The 14,359-nt window shown below is 47.2% G+C and overlaps 1 protein-coding gene across 1 annotated transcript in view; it reads right to left on the minus strand.

Moving 5' to 3' along the window:
• adgra2 (adhesion G protein-coupled receptor A2) overlaps positions 1–14,359 on the minus strand; it is a 41,495-nt gene that overhangs the window by 20,388 nt on the left and 6,748 nt on the right. Inside the window, exon 2 of the mRNA XM_060054911.1 lies at positions 1,960–2,031. Within this exon, the coding sequence (XP_059910894.1) occupies positions 1,960–2,031 (72 nt within the window). The remainder of the gene's footprint in view (positions 1–1,959; positions 2,032–14,359) is intronic.

Here is a 14,359-nt window from a genome sequence, read left to right on the forward strand (position 1 = left end):
GTCAGCCAAACTCCCTGCTCCGAACCTCTCCAGCAGTGATGGCCACGGCGAGGCGGAGAACGCAACGGCACGGAGAGGGAGAGTCTGAATGGAGCTGGGGACTCCTACAGACGGGCGGGCGGGGCTGGCCGTGCAGTAATCCCCTGTTGTGTGTTTACTCAGCGCTGGTGGGCCGACCTTTGATTACAGCCCTGACCACAGCCTGTGAGGAACTGTCCGCCGCAGCAGATGACAAGCACACGCAAGCAACACGCTGGAAACAGTGAGCAGACCTGAGCCGCGACGAGGACACGCGGATGGGGGGGAAAACAACAACAGAAACAACAGGCAGAGGAGCAACGCTTTACACACAAGAGTCAAACACACAGCAACCAAGAGAGAGTTTGTTGGTGGCTTTCCGCCTGGGCCAGCCTGGACCATGACATAGGCAATTATGCTATGCGGCTAACGATGTGTACCTCGGTAAAATGGGTCACGATAACATCAACAACCTTAACATCAATCATAGTGGATCACTGCAGAGCATGGCAAAGCATGAGCAGGATGGTGAGAACTCCACTTGGCTCACCAGGGGCAAACGCGTATAAAAACAGCAACTTCAGCAAACGAAGGCTCTTGTTTTCCCACACCCTGTCTGGTCCTGTAGGTAGGCACCAACAACATCACAAGTGGGAAAATTACCTTATTTTATTTCCTCTAACATTTTTTTCTAAAGGCTTGTTAACTTCATGGGTGGCGGCTGGAGAAGGGGGGCATGTGGAACTAATATCCATAGAGAGCAGTCTACTCCCATCTCTCTCTCTCTGTCTCTCTCTCCCAGACATCTACAGTGGGCTGTCTGAAGGCGTAATGAAGAGGAAACTCACCAACACCATTATGTTGGGGGGGGGGGGGGGGGATGGGCGTTGACTTGGTGGAACATCAGACTTTTCAAAGCAAGGATGTTTGGAATCCCGAGCGCTGGCTGGCTCACCATGCTAGCACCAAGCGATATAAGCTTCCTGTGCTAATCTGCTAAAATAAGACACTGGCGGTGTTGAGGTGTTGTTGAGAACTTTCGATCTCTTGAGATAACGGATAATTCTCTTCCTGAGAGCACTTGGGCATTCAGGTTTATTGCTTTGGCAGAATAAACACAGACACAACTACATGTTTTTTATGAAGCGGCCGTCTGACATGTTCTGTTTCTGAACTCCAATTGCGGCCGAGCTCTCATTCCTCACGGTGACAAGTCACCTCCTCCTCCTCCCGGTCGCGACTGAACCATTTTCCAGGAACCCTTCCAATAGATTTGCAGCTTTTCAGCTCGGCGCTAGGAGTGTTGTACATTCACATTACCCAACACATTCTTAAGCACATCACTCTCCGTAACTCTAAACACACACACACACACACACACACACACACACACACACACACACACACACACACACACACACACACACACACACACACACACACACACACACACACACACACACACACACACACACAGACACACATAGCACGCAGAGTTAATGTCTGCTGGCCTGTCTGGGGCCACAGACAGAGCTTGCAACATCCACACATGTACGGACACACGCACGCACACAGACACTCACACACATCTTCTGCCAGAGATTCTTCTTATCTTGTCTGGTGAATTGGGGGCTTCCCAGTTAATGATGGATCGAGGCGTAATGATGCGATCCCCTCCACATAACTGTGGGATAGCCCATCTTAAGTGTGTTATCACGGCAGACGCACCGCATGCCCATTTCCATGGAAGGTGTGTTTTGATGGGCACGTTCCCAAGATCCTCCTGGGCCCTCTCTCCCTCCAAGGAGCCCCAGAGCCTGGCCCTGGTTCAAGCATACTACCGGGAAACCAACCCTGGTGTTCCAGCCCATAATATAAGAATGGAGGGAATAAGGAGGAAGTGGAGGGAGTGAATGGGGGTGGGTGGAGGGGGGTACTTACAGTTTCTCCAAAGCATAAAGTCCGCTGAAGGATCCATTTCTCAAATTCCGGATTTTGTTGTGGCTCAGAATTCTGCAAAAGGAAAAGAAATGCAGCTTCAGAAATCAATTGCTGGGATTTAGGTTGAACAAAGCATGGCTGTGCTCAGGGACTGTACTACTGTTTACCATGAAGATTGATATAATACACCGTACAATACAAATAAAAAGCAGACTATAAAGTGAAACCCTGTTCCTACAATGAAGGGTTTTATAACAGTAAGGGCGTTGGTCCAGCGGCAGAAATATCAAATATTATTCAACCCCAGCTGACCACGATCACAACGTTTCTTTAAATACACATGTCTGTGCGTGAAAATATAAAGAACATCAATGCACACAAAAAACAGCACATTATTATCAAAATAAGACTGAGGATGTAAGCTATTTTAAATCGGCATTCAGGAAGGGCACGAGTTTAAAACGACATTCTTAGAGTCTGTCGAAGTACGAAGAGGAGAGTGCTTGGCCGTGCAGGCACACATGAGATAAGCCTTGGTACGGGACGTTCAGACTGTTTCCAATTAATGCTAAACACTAACTAGCCGATCTAGATTAGGGCGGGCTAGGGCGCGGATGCTGCAATCACGATAGCCATTTTGGATCTTTGTTTTCACATCAAAGGGACACAACGTCTGCATCAAAGCAAAAAGGTCGTCCCGAGATGTCAATTTAAGTCACTCCCTGTGGGCAAATCCTTTGGCCCGCACCGAGCTCTTATCAGACCAGACTTGGAGGACGCTCAAAGGCAAGGACGCACACTGCACGTCGGGCTGAGTTTTCCCCAAAGCAATACAGCGTCCTGGGAAGCAGCACTATTTACAGTCCTAATGGACGCTCCGAGGGGACCGGTCCGGAGAGGCTTCACTGGGGAACCACTCTGTTAGTTTAACATTCCTCAGTCCACTTCCCCTTCCTTCTGTGCATGATACACACACGCCTATGCACATGTCCCCAATGCTTTTTGCTAGTGTGTAACGTTGCGCGAACACACACACAAACACACACACACACACACACACACACACACACTCACACGCACACATTAACACGCACAAAAACGCACACACATGCACAACAGGCACATATAAACATACACATGCACACACACACACACACACACACACACACACACACACACACACACACACACACACACACACACACACACACACACACACACACACACAGATAGATACACACACACACACACACACACACACACACACACATACACACACACACACACACACACACACACACACACACACACACACACACACACACACACACACACACACACACACACACACACACACACACACGGCTCCCTTCGAGTGCTGGTTGTGGCCGGTAGTGTGCAGTGTTCCCCGTGTCCTCTTATGAAACATTGTGCCTGTCAGGTGAGTTTATGAATCAGTGTGTTCTGATCTCTGGTACCCCGCACGGCACGCATGCAGGGGCCCTCATAACACACATCCACACATACACACACACACCCCTTCCCCCATCTCACCTTTCTGGACATTGTCCTACCCCCTCCCCCTCCAGAGCCTAATGAGCTGTTGGTGAGATGTAATGTGTCCTTAATGGAGTGGGTCTGGTTAGTGTGTGTGTGTGTGTGTGTGTGTGTGTGTGTGTGTGTGTGTGTGTGTGTGTGTGTGTGTGTGTGTGTGTGTGTGTGTGTGTGTGTGTATGTGTGTGTGTGTGTGTGTGTGTATGTGTGTGTGTGTGTGTGTGTGTGTGTGTGTGTGTGTATGTGGGTTTGTGTGTGTGTGTGTGTGTGTGTGTGTGTGTGTGTGTGTGTGTGTGTGTGTGTGTGTGTGTATGTGGGTTTGTGTGTGTGTGTGTGTGTGTGTGTGTGTGTGTGTGTGTGTGTGTGTGTGTGTGTGTGTGTGTGCGTGTGTGTATATGTGTGTAAAGGGAAGGGGTTCTAACTGTGAGATTTATAGATTCAGCAGCAACGCCCCCCCCCCCCCCAGCTTCCTGCCACATCAATAAAAATACAACCTCTAACTCTGCTACTTCCAAGACATCTAATGACTATTTTAATCACCCAGTCTGGTATACAACCCCCCCGCCCCCCAATTATTGTATACAGTGCACAATACACACTCAATCTATAAAAACTTTATCGACAAATCCTCTCTCTTCAGCTCTAAGACTTCATCGTACACCTCGACTCCAGGTGTTTGTGCTCAGCCTCAGGTGACCTTCCTGATCCTGAAGGTCACCGGAGCTCAGCCTGACCTCGCTCCCGTTGAACCCCGACTTTCAGAACCCCAAGAGTGGCCCGACCAATCAGAGCTAGGGCAGGAAGTTTGAGCTCAAAACAAAGAAAGGAGCGCGGCGCCTGAATCCATAAACAACGGCGACGCCCGGGGAAAGTGGAGCAATCAGGAGCGTTTTATCTGAAATAGAGCGACTAACGACGTCAGATGACGGACGGAAATTTGCGCCTATTTTCTAAGAGGAGGCCGCTTTGCCTCAAGTTGCTTTTTGAAGACCACGCCCACATGAGGAACTAAATGACGGCCTGACTCTCATCAGCCAGCGCTGAGCCGTCCACTGGTTGACTGGTGGTTCAGTGGGACAAGACTAAGAGAGGCCATTGTGGTCCACAAGGTTATATTTCAATGTATATCAATATATTTGATTTATATTAGCTACTATTTGGTTTTGTTGGGGAATATCCCACAATAATCCATTGGTTTTCGCAGTGGTCAAATTATTGAAAAACCACAAAAAAAACAACTACGACTTCAAAAAGGGAATGTAACTGATATGAGGACACCGTTCAATCTCTGCAATCACGCCTTAAATAATGCCTCTAGAAATACAGATACACAAGATATTATCAGGCTATTCGCAGATTCCTTATTCGTTCAGCCTGTCTACTGCTGGAACTCAAGCTGACATTAATTCCACATCCATCTCTTTGGAGGGATCGATTCGGGATCTATCCTGACCCCAGATGGAAGCCATGTCCTGTTTACCCTCAGCGCAAACTTTAGTGTTTTGTATTTCTGATATTAAACATCATCAGCGTCAGGAACCGGCCCCTGTTTTGCTTTGGGCGTGGCCTCGGTCTGAACCTGTGACTCCAGACCAGAGGTCTCACGCGGGCGTCTGGCCCCGTGCCTCTGCGGAGAGACATACTGCAGGCGGGGGATGAAAGCTCCAGAAGATCCGGAACTGCCTGAATAATTCAAGACAGATAGCAGGAGAAAGTCGTGTCTGGCAGAGTGGCCGTTTAATTCAACCCAGACCCTCAGATACAGGCGCTCAGATACAGGCGCTCAGAACAACAGGCACGCTCCAATCTGCCTAATAGGCAGAAATAAGAGTGTGTAAGCATTGCTTGTTTTGTGCACGTTTAACAGTGTGTGTGTGTGTGTGTGTGTGTGTGTGTGTGTGCGTGCGTGTGCGCCTGCGCGTGTGTGGGGAGGACTATATTGCTGATCGGTTTTGTCTTTCGTTTTGAAGGGAGATTTCCTCTGGTTTTTCAAAGTGGCAACATGTTGCAGATAATGTCTAGCAGATTGGAACTGAATGTAAACTGCTTGTGTTGATATTCGGGAGTCAGAGGCGTGAAGGGGGGGATGAGGGTTGGGGTCAGGTCATGAGGGGCGGGGTCAGGGTGATGAGGGGCGGGGTCAGTGTGGCAGGCGGTAGTCACTGTGGGATGATTGGCTGTCGGCACATTTGGAGGACAGGAAGCTTGTTGCTTGTTGTATCCGAACAGTAGGAACTTAGTTTACTTGGTAGTTATTTTGTTATTGATGACAAGAAACAAATGGTGTCCATCTTTTGGTTTCCATCAATGTCAAGAAAGAAATCAAGATAACAAAAAGAAAAAATGGCTACCTGCTCATTTTGTATTTGTTCATTCATTTTATGTGATGGAACATTTTGTGTATGATGTGTTTGTTGAAGAGCTGTTACATCCAAGATGATCGGATACGACTGTCTGATTATTGCAATAACATCACTAATAATAGACTTCCCTTTTCAAATGGGACCAAACCTTACGGGTGACTTGTGAAAACAAACAAAGAGCCTCCCGTCCCAAACGAAGACCAGCGAAGCCAAACAAACAGTGGAGGGACTTCCAGGAAGCTGGGAGGGGAGGGGACCTCAGGCCAACGCTCACATGTTCTCCCCCGGCCTGTCGTAGGACGTCTGGGTGTTCAGGGCGATCGGACCAAATACATTGTTCTTAAATAAACACCAGAGAGAGCACAACTCTCAGAGAGAGAGAGAGAGAGAGAGAGAGAGAGAGATAGAGAGAGAGAGAAGAGAGAGAGAGAGAGAGAGAGAGAGAGAGAGAGAGAGAGAGACAGGGGAGAGAGGGAGAGAGAGAGGGAGAGCGAGAGAGAGAGAGGGAGAGCGAGAGAGGGGGAGAGATGGGGAGAGAGTGAGAGAGAAAGAGAGAGAGATAGCGAGAGAGAGAGAGAGAGAGAGAGAGAGAGAGAGAGAGAGAGAGAGAGAGAGAGAGAGAGAGAGAGAGAGAGAGAGAGAGAGAGGCAGAGCTTTGTAAACAAGACAGAAATAGTCAACGCTCCCATCAGGCTAAACAGGAAACCGAGCCAATTAGGTTAGTTTAGTCAGAAACCTGCTGGTCAGAAGGTCAAGGGTTGTTTCCTGGTTAGCAGATAGTGGCGGAGAGACAGGCAGTGCAGTGTCTTGAGAGGAGACAGGTGGATGGGCGGGGCATGTGAATGAGGGGTCTGGGGGTGAGAGGGGGGTCTCTGAATCACTGGTGCATAAAATGATTAACAAGCAAAGAAGTGTCGGCTTCTGTACAGAGTTTAGGTTGCAGAACGAGAGATGTGCACCGTGAAGGATTTTAGCTCATTGATATTTTAAGGTTTGATTTTTGATAAATAGCCTCACTGTGTTTCTGGAATGTATGTGTTTACTGAGAGTTGGTTTTATTGTACGTTTTAATAATAATATGTTTATTTTATATATTGCCTTTCTCACACTCAAGGTCGCTTTACAGTGTCACGAGCACGCTTGAGTTTTGTATTCTGAACATGTCTTATGCATACGTTCAATGTTTAATGGCATGGACTGTCAGCAGAACAGCTCAGAAGTGCTTGAAGAGGTCCAAATAAAACCCCAACCAGCTTCTTGAAGGTGTGGAAACCACCAGAGAAAAGATGGATCAGAACCTCTGCCCTCCATCGCGTCAGCTGCGGTGGAGCAGCAGGCTGCTGGCCGTCTCTCATCCAATCACAGGGGGCCACTCAAGTTCTTCAAACGTAGCGACCCCGGACACTAATTGAATCGGTCTAATTGATTTACGGAAATTTAGCAAAAAGAAGGAGGAGAAAACCAAGTAAGGCTGGCTTGCCAGACTGCAAGAAGCACATCCAATCACTCCTCTAATGTGTTTACTTGGAGATCACCGGTCAGACCTTTATAGGCAGCAGACATTATAGTTATGGTATTATCGTTACATTGGCTTCCTGTAGGTCAGAGAATTGATTTTAAAATCATGTTGCTAACCTATAAATCCCTACATGGTTTAGGCCCAAAATATTTAACTGATATGCTTCCACTACATAAGCCTTCTAGAACACTAAGATCTTCTGAGACCAATCTGTTAATTATCCCCAGAGTAAACACGAAACATGGGAAAGCAGGATTAAGTTACTATGCAACAAATAGCTGGAATAAACTCCCTGAGGATTTAAGACTTGCCCCAACTCTGAGCACCTTTAAAACAAGATTGAAGACTTTTATGTTTGCTTTAGCTTTCTGCTAAATCTTAAATACTTTGCCTTTATTTTACTAAAATGCCTTTTTAACTTTCCCTTTATTTTCTATTTTTACCAGAAAAATACATGATCTGATGCCAGAGAGAAAGGATAAGGGTTTGAGACCAATAATCACTGAATATACGAAGAATTGTGTTTAACTCTTTTGAGAAGAGGTGTATAAGGGTTAGAGTCCTGAGTTTGTATTTGTATAAGGGTTAGAGTCCTGAGTTTGTTTGTATAAGGGTTAGAGTCCTGAATTTGTATTTGTATAAGGGTTAGAGTCCTGAGTTTGTATTTGTGTAAGGGTTAGAGTCCTGAGTTTGTATTTGTATAAGGGTTAGAGTCCTGAGTTTGATTGTATAAGGGTTAGAGTCCTGAGTTTGTATTTGTATATGGGTTAGAGTCCTGAGTTTGTATTTGTGTAAGGGTTAGAATCCTGAGTTTGTATTTGCATAAGGGTTAGAGTCCTGAGTTTGTGTGTGGGTGGAATTCTGAGACCGAGCTCCGTGGGAGACGTTTCCAAGTTCTGTCTGGGTTAGAGTCCTAGAATCTGGATTGGAGTTCCAGAGAAAGGACCAAGTTCCTTTAGGTCGGGTTGTAGTCCCGACTTGGGTTCCAGAGAGACTGTTGATCTGATCTTAAATACATTGCACTTTCAATTTTACTTACTAAAAAGCCTTTTTAACTTTCAATTGAATTTTCTCTTAAATACATTACTATGCTGTGACATGGATTATCTATGGACGTGCTTTAGTTGTTTGTAACGTTGTAATATCAACATTTTAAACCAAATCTAAATGGGCGTTAATCACAATGAAAAAATGCCTACATTTACACACACCACCTAATTATTTAAACAAAACAAACAATATATGTTAATATAAAAATATATTTGTTAAAATATACAGTTATATAAGATATACTGAAGATATACTTCTGATAAAGATATACTTATGCATCCTGCCTGGATGGGCAGCTAGAGGGACGCAGTTGTTCCTGCTGAGGTGCATGGACTTTCAGAGTCACAACACATCTGTATGGGAGGCAGTGGTTTAGGGAGACGTGGTGGGGGGGAGCGAGGCCGCCCTGATGCGTCCTCATCATCAGCAGGACGTGGGGCCGCTGGGGCCACTTTCAACATTACCTCCGCAGCGCAGACCCAGAGAAACACTAATTACCGCACAAAGACTCCTCTTCTCCCCTGTAGTAGCAGAAACCACAGCAGCCCCTGCTCAGCCTCACTCCCCTCCCCCCTGCCTCCCCTGTTCCCTCTCTCCCCCGCTCCCTCTCCCCCCCCCTCTCCCCTCTCCCCCAGGGCCATGCCACTAACTTTGTTGGTTTGCTCAATTTGCTCTCGGAAAAAAAAAGAAAACCCACAAAGCCTTTGAGGTGGATCCTCACACACACACACACACACACACACACACACACAGACACACGCACACACACACAAACACACGCACACACAAACACACACGCACACACATACACACACACACAGACACACAAGCACACACCCACGCACAAGCACACACACACACACACACACACCACACACTCACACACGCACCACACACTCACAAGCACACACGCACACACACACACACACACACACTGTGGGGCAGAGAGCAGGTGGTTGTGTCTCACGCCTTCTGATTCAGCGTTGATGGCAGCTTGCACTGTAACCCGGGTCTGTGCTGGTGGGGAGGCTGTTGGGGTGTGTCGTGGACCTCACTGAGGACTCCACCATCTTAAGTGGGCTTCTTCTCTCTGATGTAGCAGCTTAAGAGCGGTTCAGGGGTTCAAGAGCAGTTTAAGTCTGCGTGATCAGAAGGAGAAAAACAAGAAGATGTTTTTTGTGTGCGAGCACTAAAGTCCCCTTCCTGGAATCGTTTAAGCTCAGAACACCTGGGTGCAATAGCAACCACTGTGGATGTTGTAATCGTGCCCTGCAACAAAACCAACTAAAAAGAACCACAAAAGAAACCAAACGACGACCTAACCCTAATGGAACTTGAAATTAATAAATTGGCCACTCGTTACCCTACGCGGGGAGTGTCAGAGAGGACAGAGACCTGGGTAGGTATTCTTTTACGGATTAAAACTGTACTAAAGATGCTCTTCTACTGCTGAAAGTGTAATCTTGTGGGATCTAACATATGGTAGCATCACACATGAGAGCAACCAGACCCAACATCAACAGGCTACGGTTTGCCTTAAAAGATGCGATGTGCTTCTCTTATGAGTCAAACCGATCCTAAACCATAAGTAATAAAATCAGCATCCATCCTTACCGAGCGCTCTGCTATCTGGACCTCATCCTCAGCCTCATTATCATCAGGCGCTTTCACCCGTTTCCCTCATGATCAGATAAAGAGAAGGGAATAAAATGTCGCCTTACCCGGACCCCATTGACCTTATTAAAACCTGGACCCTAACGTCGTTCCTCAGGGTTAAGTAAACACCTGAAGACCTCTAGTCCAGACAGACTAGACACTGTTTCCTGTCTTACACTTGTTGGGGGATACGATTGGGATGGATTGAGAGGGGAAGACTTGGCCCCCTGTACCCCTCCAAATGTTGGTCTGACCTCGCTCCAACGGGGGGGGGGGAGAGAGACGGGAAGAAAGTCAGTGAGAGAGAGAGAGAGAAAGAGAGAAAGAGAGAGAGTTAGTGAGTGAGTGAGTGAGTGAGTGAGTGAGTGAGTGAGTGAGTGAGTGAGTGAGTGAGTGAGGTGAGTGAGTGAGTGAGTGAGTGAGTGAGTGAATGAGTGAGTGAGGGAGTGAGGGAGGGAGTGAGGGAGTGAGGGAGTGAGAGGGAGGGAGGGAGAAAGAGAGAGGGAGAAGGGAGGTAGGTAGGGGGAGACTTCCTGGATGTACCCCCGGGACTTTCACTGTGAAATACTAGTAGGCTAGGGAGCGATTTATATCTACCAACAATACAACTGCGGTCTGTATGGTCTTAATAACAGCGGCCTGACTGAGACCATGTCTCCTCCTCTTCTTCATGATCATCATCATCATCATCAACGGACACATCTATCAGCCTCTCCAAACACCTTTATTGTTGCGTTCAAGTATGATTACTGGATTGCTTCAGTGAGGTGAAGAAGCAAAGCACAACGTCATAAGCCGTACTAAGTGGTGATTAGTCAACTCCACCACCCGGCGTAGACGACCTCCACCGCCTAAGACGGCTGATCTCAAGCGAGCAAGGTCAAAAGGAAAGTGCGAGGAGAAAGCAGGGCCGGGCCAGTGAAAGAGAGGGCCAGGACAAACAGACGCGGAGCTCTGTGTAAACACCATTTAACTCTGGATGGGTTTCTGGGCCTTCGGGGGGGGCTGTATGGGGAGGTGAAAGACAAGAACCCTTGAAAGACTTTTGGTAACGTGCCACCGATCCAGCCCTCATGTGCAGACCAATCGGAGCCAGAGAGCCAAAGCACTGCTCAAGGGGGATCCGCGGAGCCTCAACGTGGAGGGAGATCCTGTTGAATCAGATGAGCTGATCATGTCTATACGCTGTTGTTGTTATTGTTGTGGTTGTTGTTGTGTCACTGAGGAAGTTTAGAATGGTTTTGCACAGTAAATACTGCATCAATTAGTGACGTCTTAGTAAGAACTAATTGCAATAGACCCAAAGCAGTATAGACCTGGTAAGTCAGTCCGAGACCCCCTGGGTTCTGGAAGCATCTTGCCTGTGACATTTATAATGAGAGGGTTCCAAAAGCGTGGGTACAGTTTTACTAATTCAGCTGGTCGGATGTTTGATGAGGACACAGTAATTAAATCCGATTTCCATTCTGAAAACTAGAGAAAACAAGACTGTGTACTTTGGGTATCACGCCAAACGTGCAATAACTGCTATTCCCATTGTGCAGTTCAACATTTGGCTAGCATGTACAAATAATAAAATGAGTGCATAGCAACAATATAAATACATATAAATAATATTAGGTACAGAATTGAAAAGCTGTAGTTATGAAACAACTCTGCATGGACGGTGCTCAATGTGTCGTTATGCTGCCAAATGCTTGCCACTTGATATTCTGTCAAGATCTGGCAACCTAACACACTATTTCACAGACACAATATTATGTATATTTCACGACACAATATTATGTCTATGACGGTATGCTGAAGTATGTAGCATTAGGTATGTAGTATCAAGTATTAGCATCAAGTATGTACTATGAAGTATTTACCATCAAGGATCTACCATCAAGTATTTACTATGAAGTATTTAACATCAAGTATTTAACATCAAGTGTGTACCATCAAGTATGTACCATCAAGTATCTACCATCAAGTTTGTACTATGAAGTATGTACTACAGAAGCCCTTTGAGGGAGCAGAACAAAATAAAGATGTTTCTGGATTGCCTCTAAAAGCCGCATCAGCAGTAGCTTGTCCCCCCCCCCCCCCCCCCCCCCCCCACCCCCCCCCCACTCATAGACCCCGGGGCCCGTCATCGCCGGGTCACGGCTGAGGACCTAATAGAGACACTACTAAAGGCCCCCTTGAGCGCAACACAAGCACTCTAACACACGGCGGCTGCATGTCAGGATGTGAATGTGCCCATTGTCCCGGCCCACCAGCGGGCACTGGGAGAGGGGTCCGCTGGCCGGGGCCCCAGGCCCGTCCCGCTGCTCTGCCGTGGGATCATGGGTGAAGGCATGTAATCGTGTGAAAAACATTTTTCCGGGAGTGGGGCGGGGCGGGGGGGGGTGGGGGGGGGGGGGGGAGGGGGAGTACGATGGCGAATCATTGCGAAGCGACAACCAAACCGTGCTGGACGAGAGAAAGCTGTCGCAGGATAGCTTCTGACAGGAACTCACGTCGTTAATGACTTTAAAGCGAGAGCTTGTAAATGTTTTGACCCTAGTTCTTATCACAGCGTCGCTGCTTTCACGTATCTTATGATGAGGAGTGTGCGTGTTTTCTTATCTACCTATCTCCTATCTATGTTCTTTTATATGTGATAGTGTTTAAACACTGATGTTGTATGGAAGGTTCCCTGATCTCTTTTCTCGTTAGCGATTAAGTGTACTCTCCACTACACTGCCTTGACCAGGCCCCTGTGCAAAATATATGCTTTAATCTCAATGAAATCTCAACCAACCTTGATTGGTGAAAAGGCTTACTACATAGATGAGAACATACATGTGATTCTCATCAGGCGTTTCCATGCAAGCGGGCAAATGGAATCAAAACGATGGATGCAGGACTATCAGGATGATGATTTACTGTCTGCAGCGGATCCAGCGCCACCGCGACCTTAGCTCCTTATGTCATCCTGCCCTGAGGCCCACTGGCAGGGAAGTAACCCTGCATTTGATACGAGGAACCGCTCATTATGGGCTGGGCTGCATTGTGCCTGCTGCCGGGACGGCGAGGGAGGGAGCCTCTGTGGTCTGTGGTGTGTGTGTGTGTGGTTTGTAAGTGTGTATGTGTGTGTTTGTGTGTGTGTGTGTGTGGTGTGTGTCTGTGTCTGTGTGTGTGTGTTTGTTTGTATGTGTGTGTGTGTGTGTGTGTGTGTGTGTGTTGTGTGTGTGTGTGTGTGTGTGTGTGTGTGTGTGTGTGTGTGCGTGCGCAAACATATAAGCATGGGTGCGAGTATAGCCTATATACTAAGGGATTTTAAATGGTGACCGGTGTGTTTTGGTATACATGTGTGTATGGTTGTGTGTTTGTGTGTGTGGGTTTGCATCCTTAGGCATGTGCGTTTGTGTGGGTGGGTGTGCGCATGCATATGTGGTTGAAATGTGACTGGTCTAAAATTAAATCTGGGTTTTTGGAAAATATCTCTAATTAGAGAGGGAAGGTCCAAGAATCCTATTTTGAAGAGCTGTGCAGTGCACACCCCTTGCCATATGCTCTCTCTCACACACACACACACACACACACACACACACACACACACACACACACACACACACACACACACACACACACACACACACACACACACACACACACACACACACACACACACCACACACCACCCAACACACACACAAGTAAGGAGGAGGCTGTGCCTTATAGTCAATAAATCAATCCATTCTGCAGTTGGTTTTGCAGAAAGTGCATCATGTTGTGCGTTCTCCATGTGTGTGGGTTGGTTTGTTAATGGGCAAATCACACACAATTTCCGTAAGCCTGACTACCACAGAGAAATGGAACCAGTAAACAGACTGTCGCCCAGCCGAAATAATGGTCAGGGGAACAAAATAACAATCTGTCAGTGCACAAAAGGCTGCCATAAATTGCTTTAATATTCAAAGACGACCCCTAAAGCCCCAACAGAACGGAGAGGTGGCAGGAGAACAGTAACGAACGGCTGAACCGCTCGTCCAAAGTTTGGTTCAGCTCTTAATGAGCAGTTTGGTAATGAAGGCATCTTCTGCGGTGCCTGGCATGCGCTGGCCGTCTGACTGGTTCACAGTTGTTTCTCAGAGCCAGCTGCGTGCGCTCTGTTCCAGCATAATGCATAATGCACTTCTATAAAAAAAGATTGGTCTTTAAATGTACCCCCCCCCCCCCCCCCCCCTAAAATAACCTGGGAACCTTTTGGAGCGCGTTTGAGTGATGGATG

This window comes from Gadus macrocephalus, chromosome 6 (genome assembly GCF_031168955.1).
Source record: "Gadus macrocephalus chromosome 6, ASM3116895v1".
In the NCBI taxonomy this organism is placed as follows: domain Eukaryota; kingdom Metazoa; phylum Chordata; class Actinopteri; order Gadiformes; family Gadidae; genus Gadus; species Gadus macrocephalus.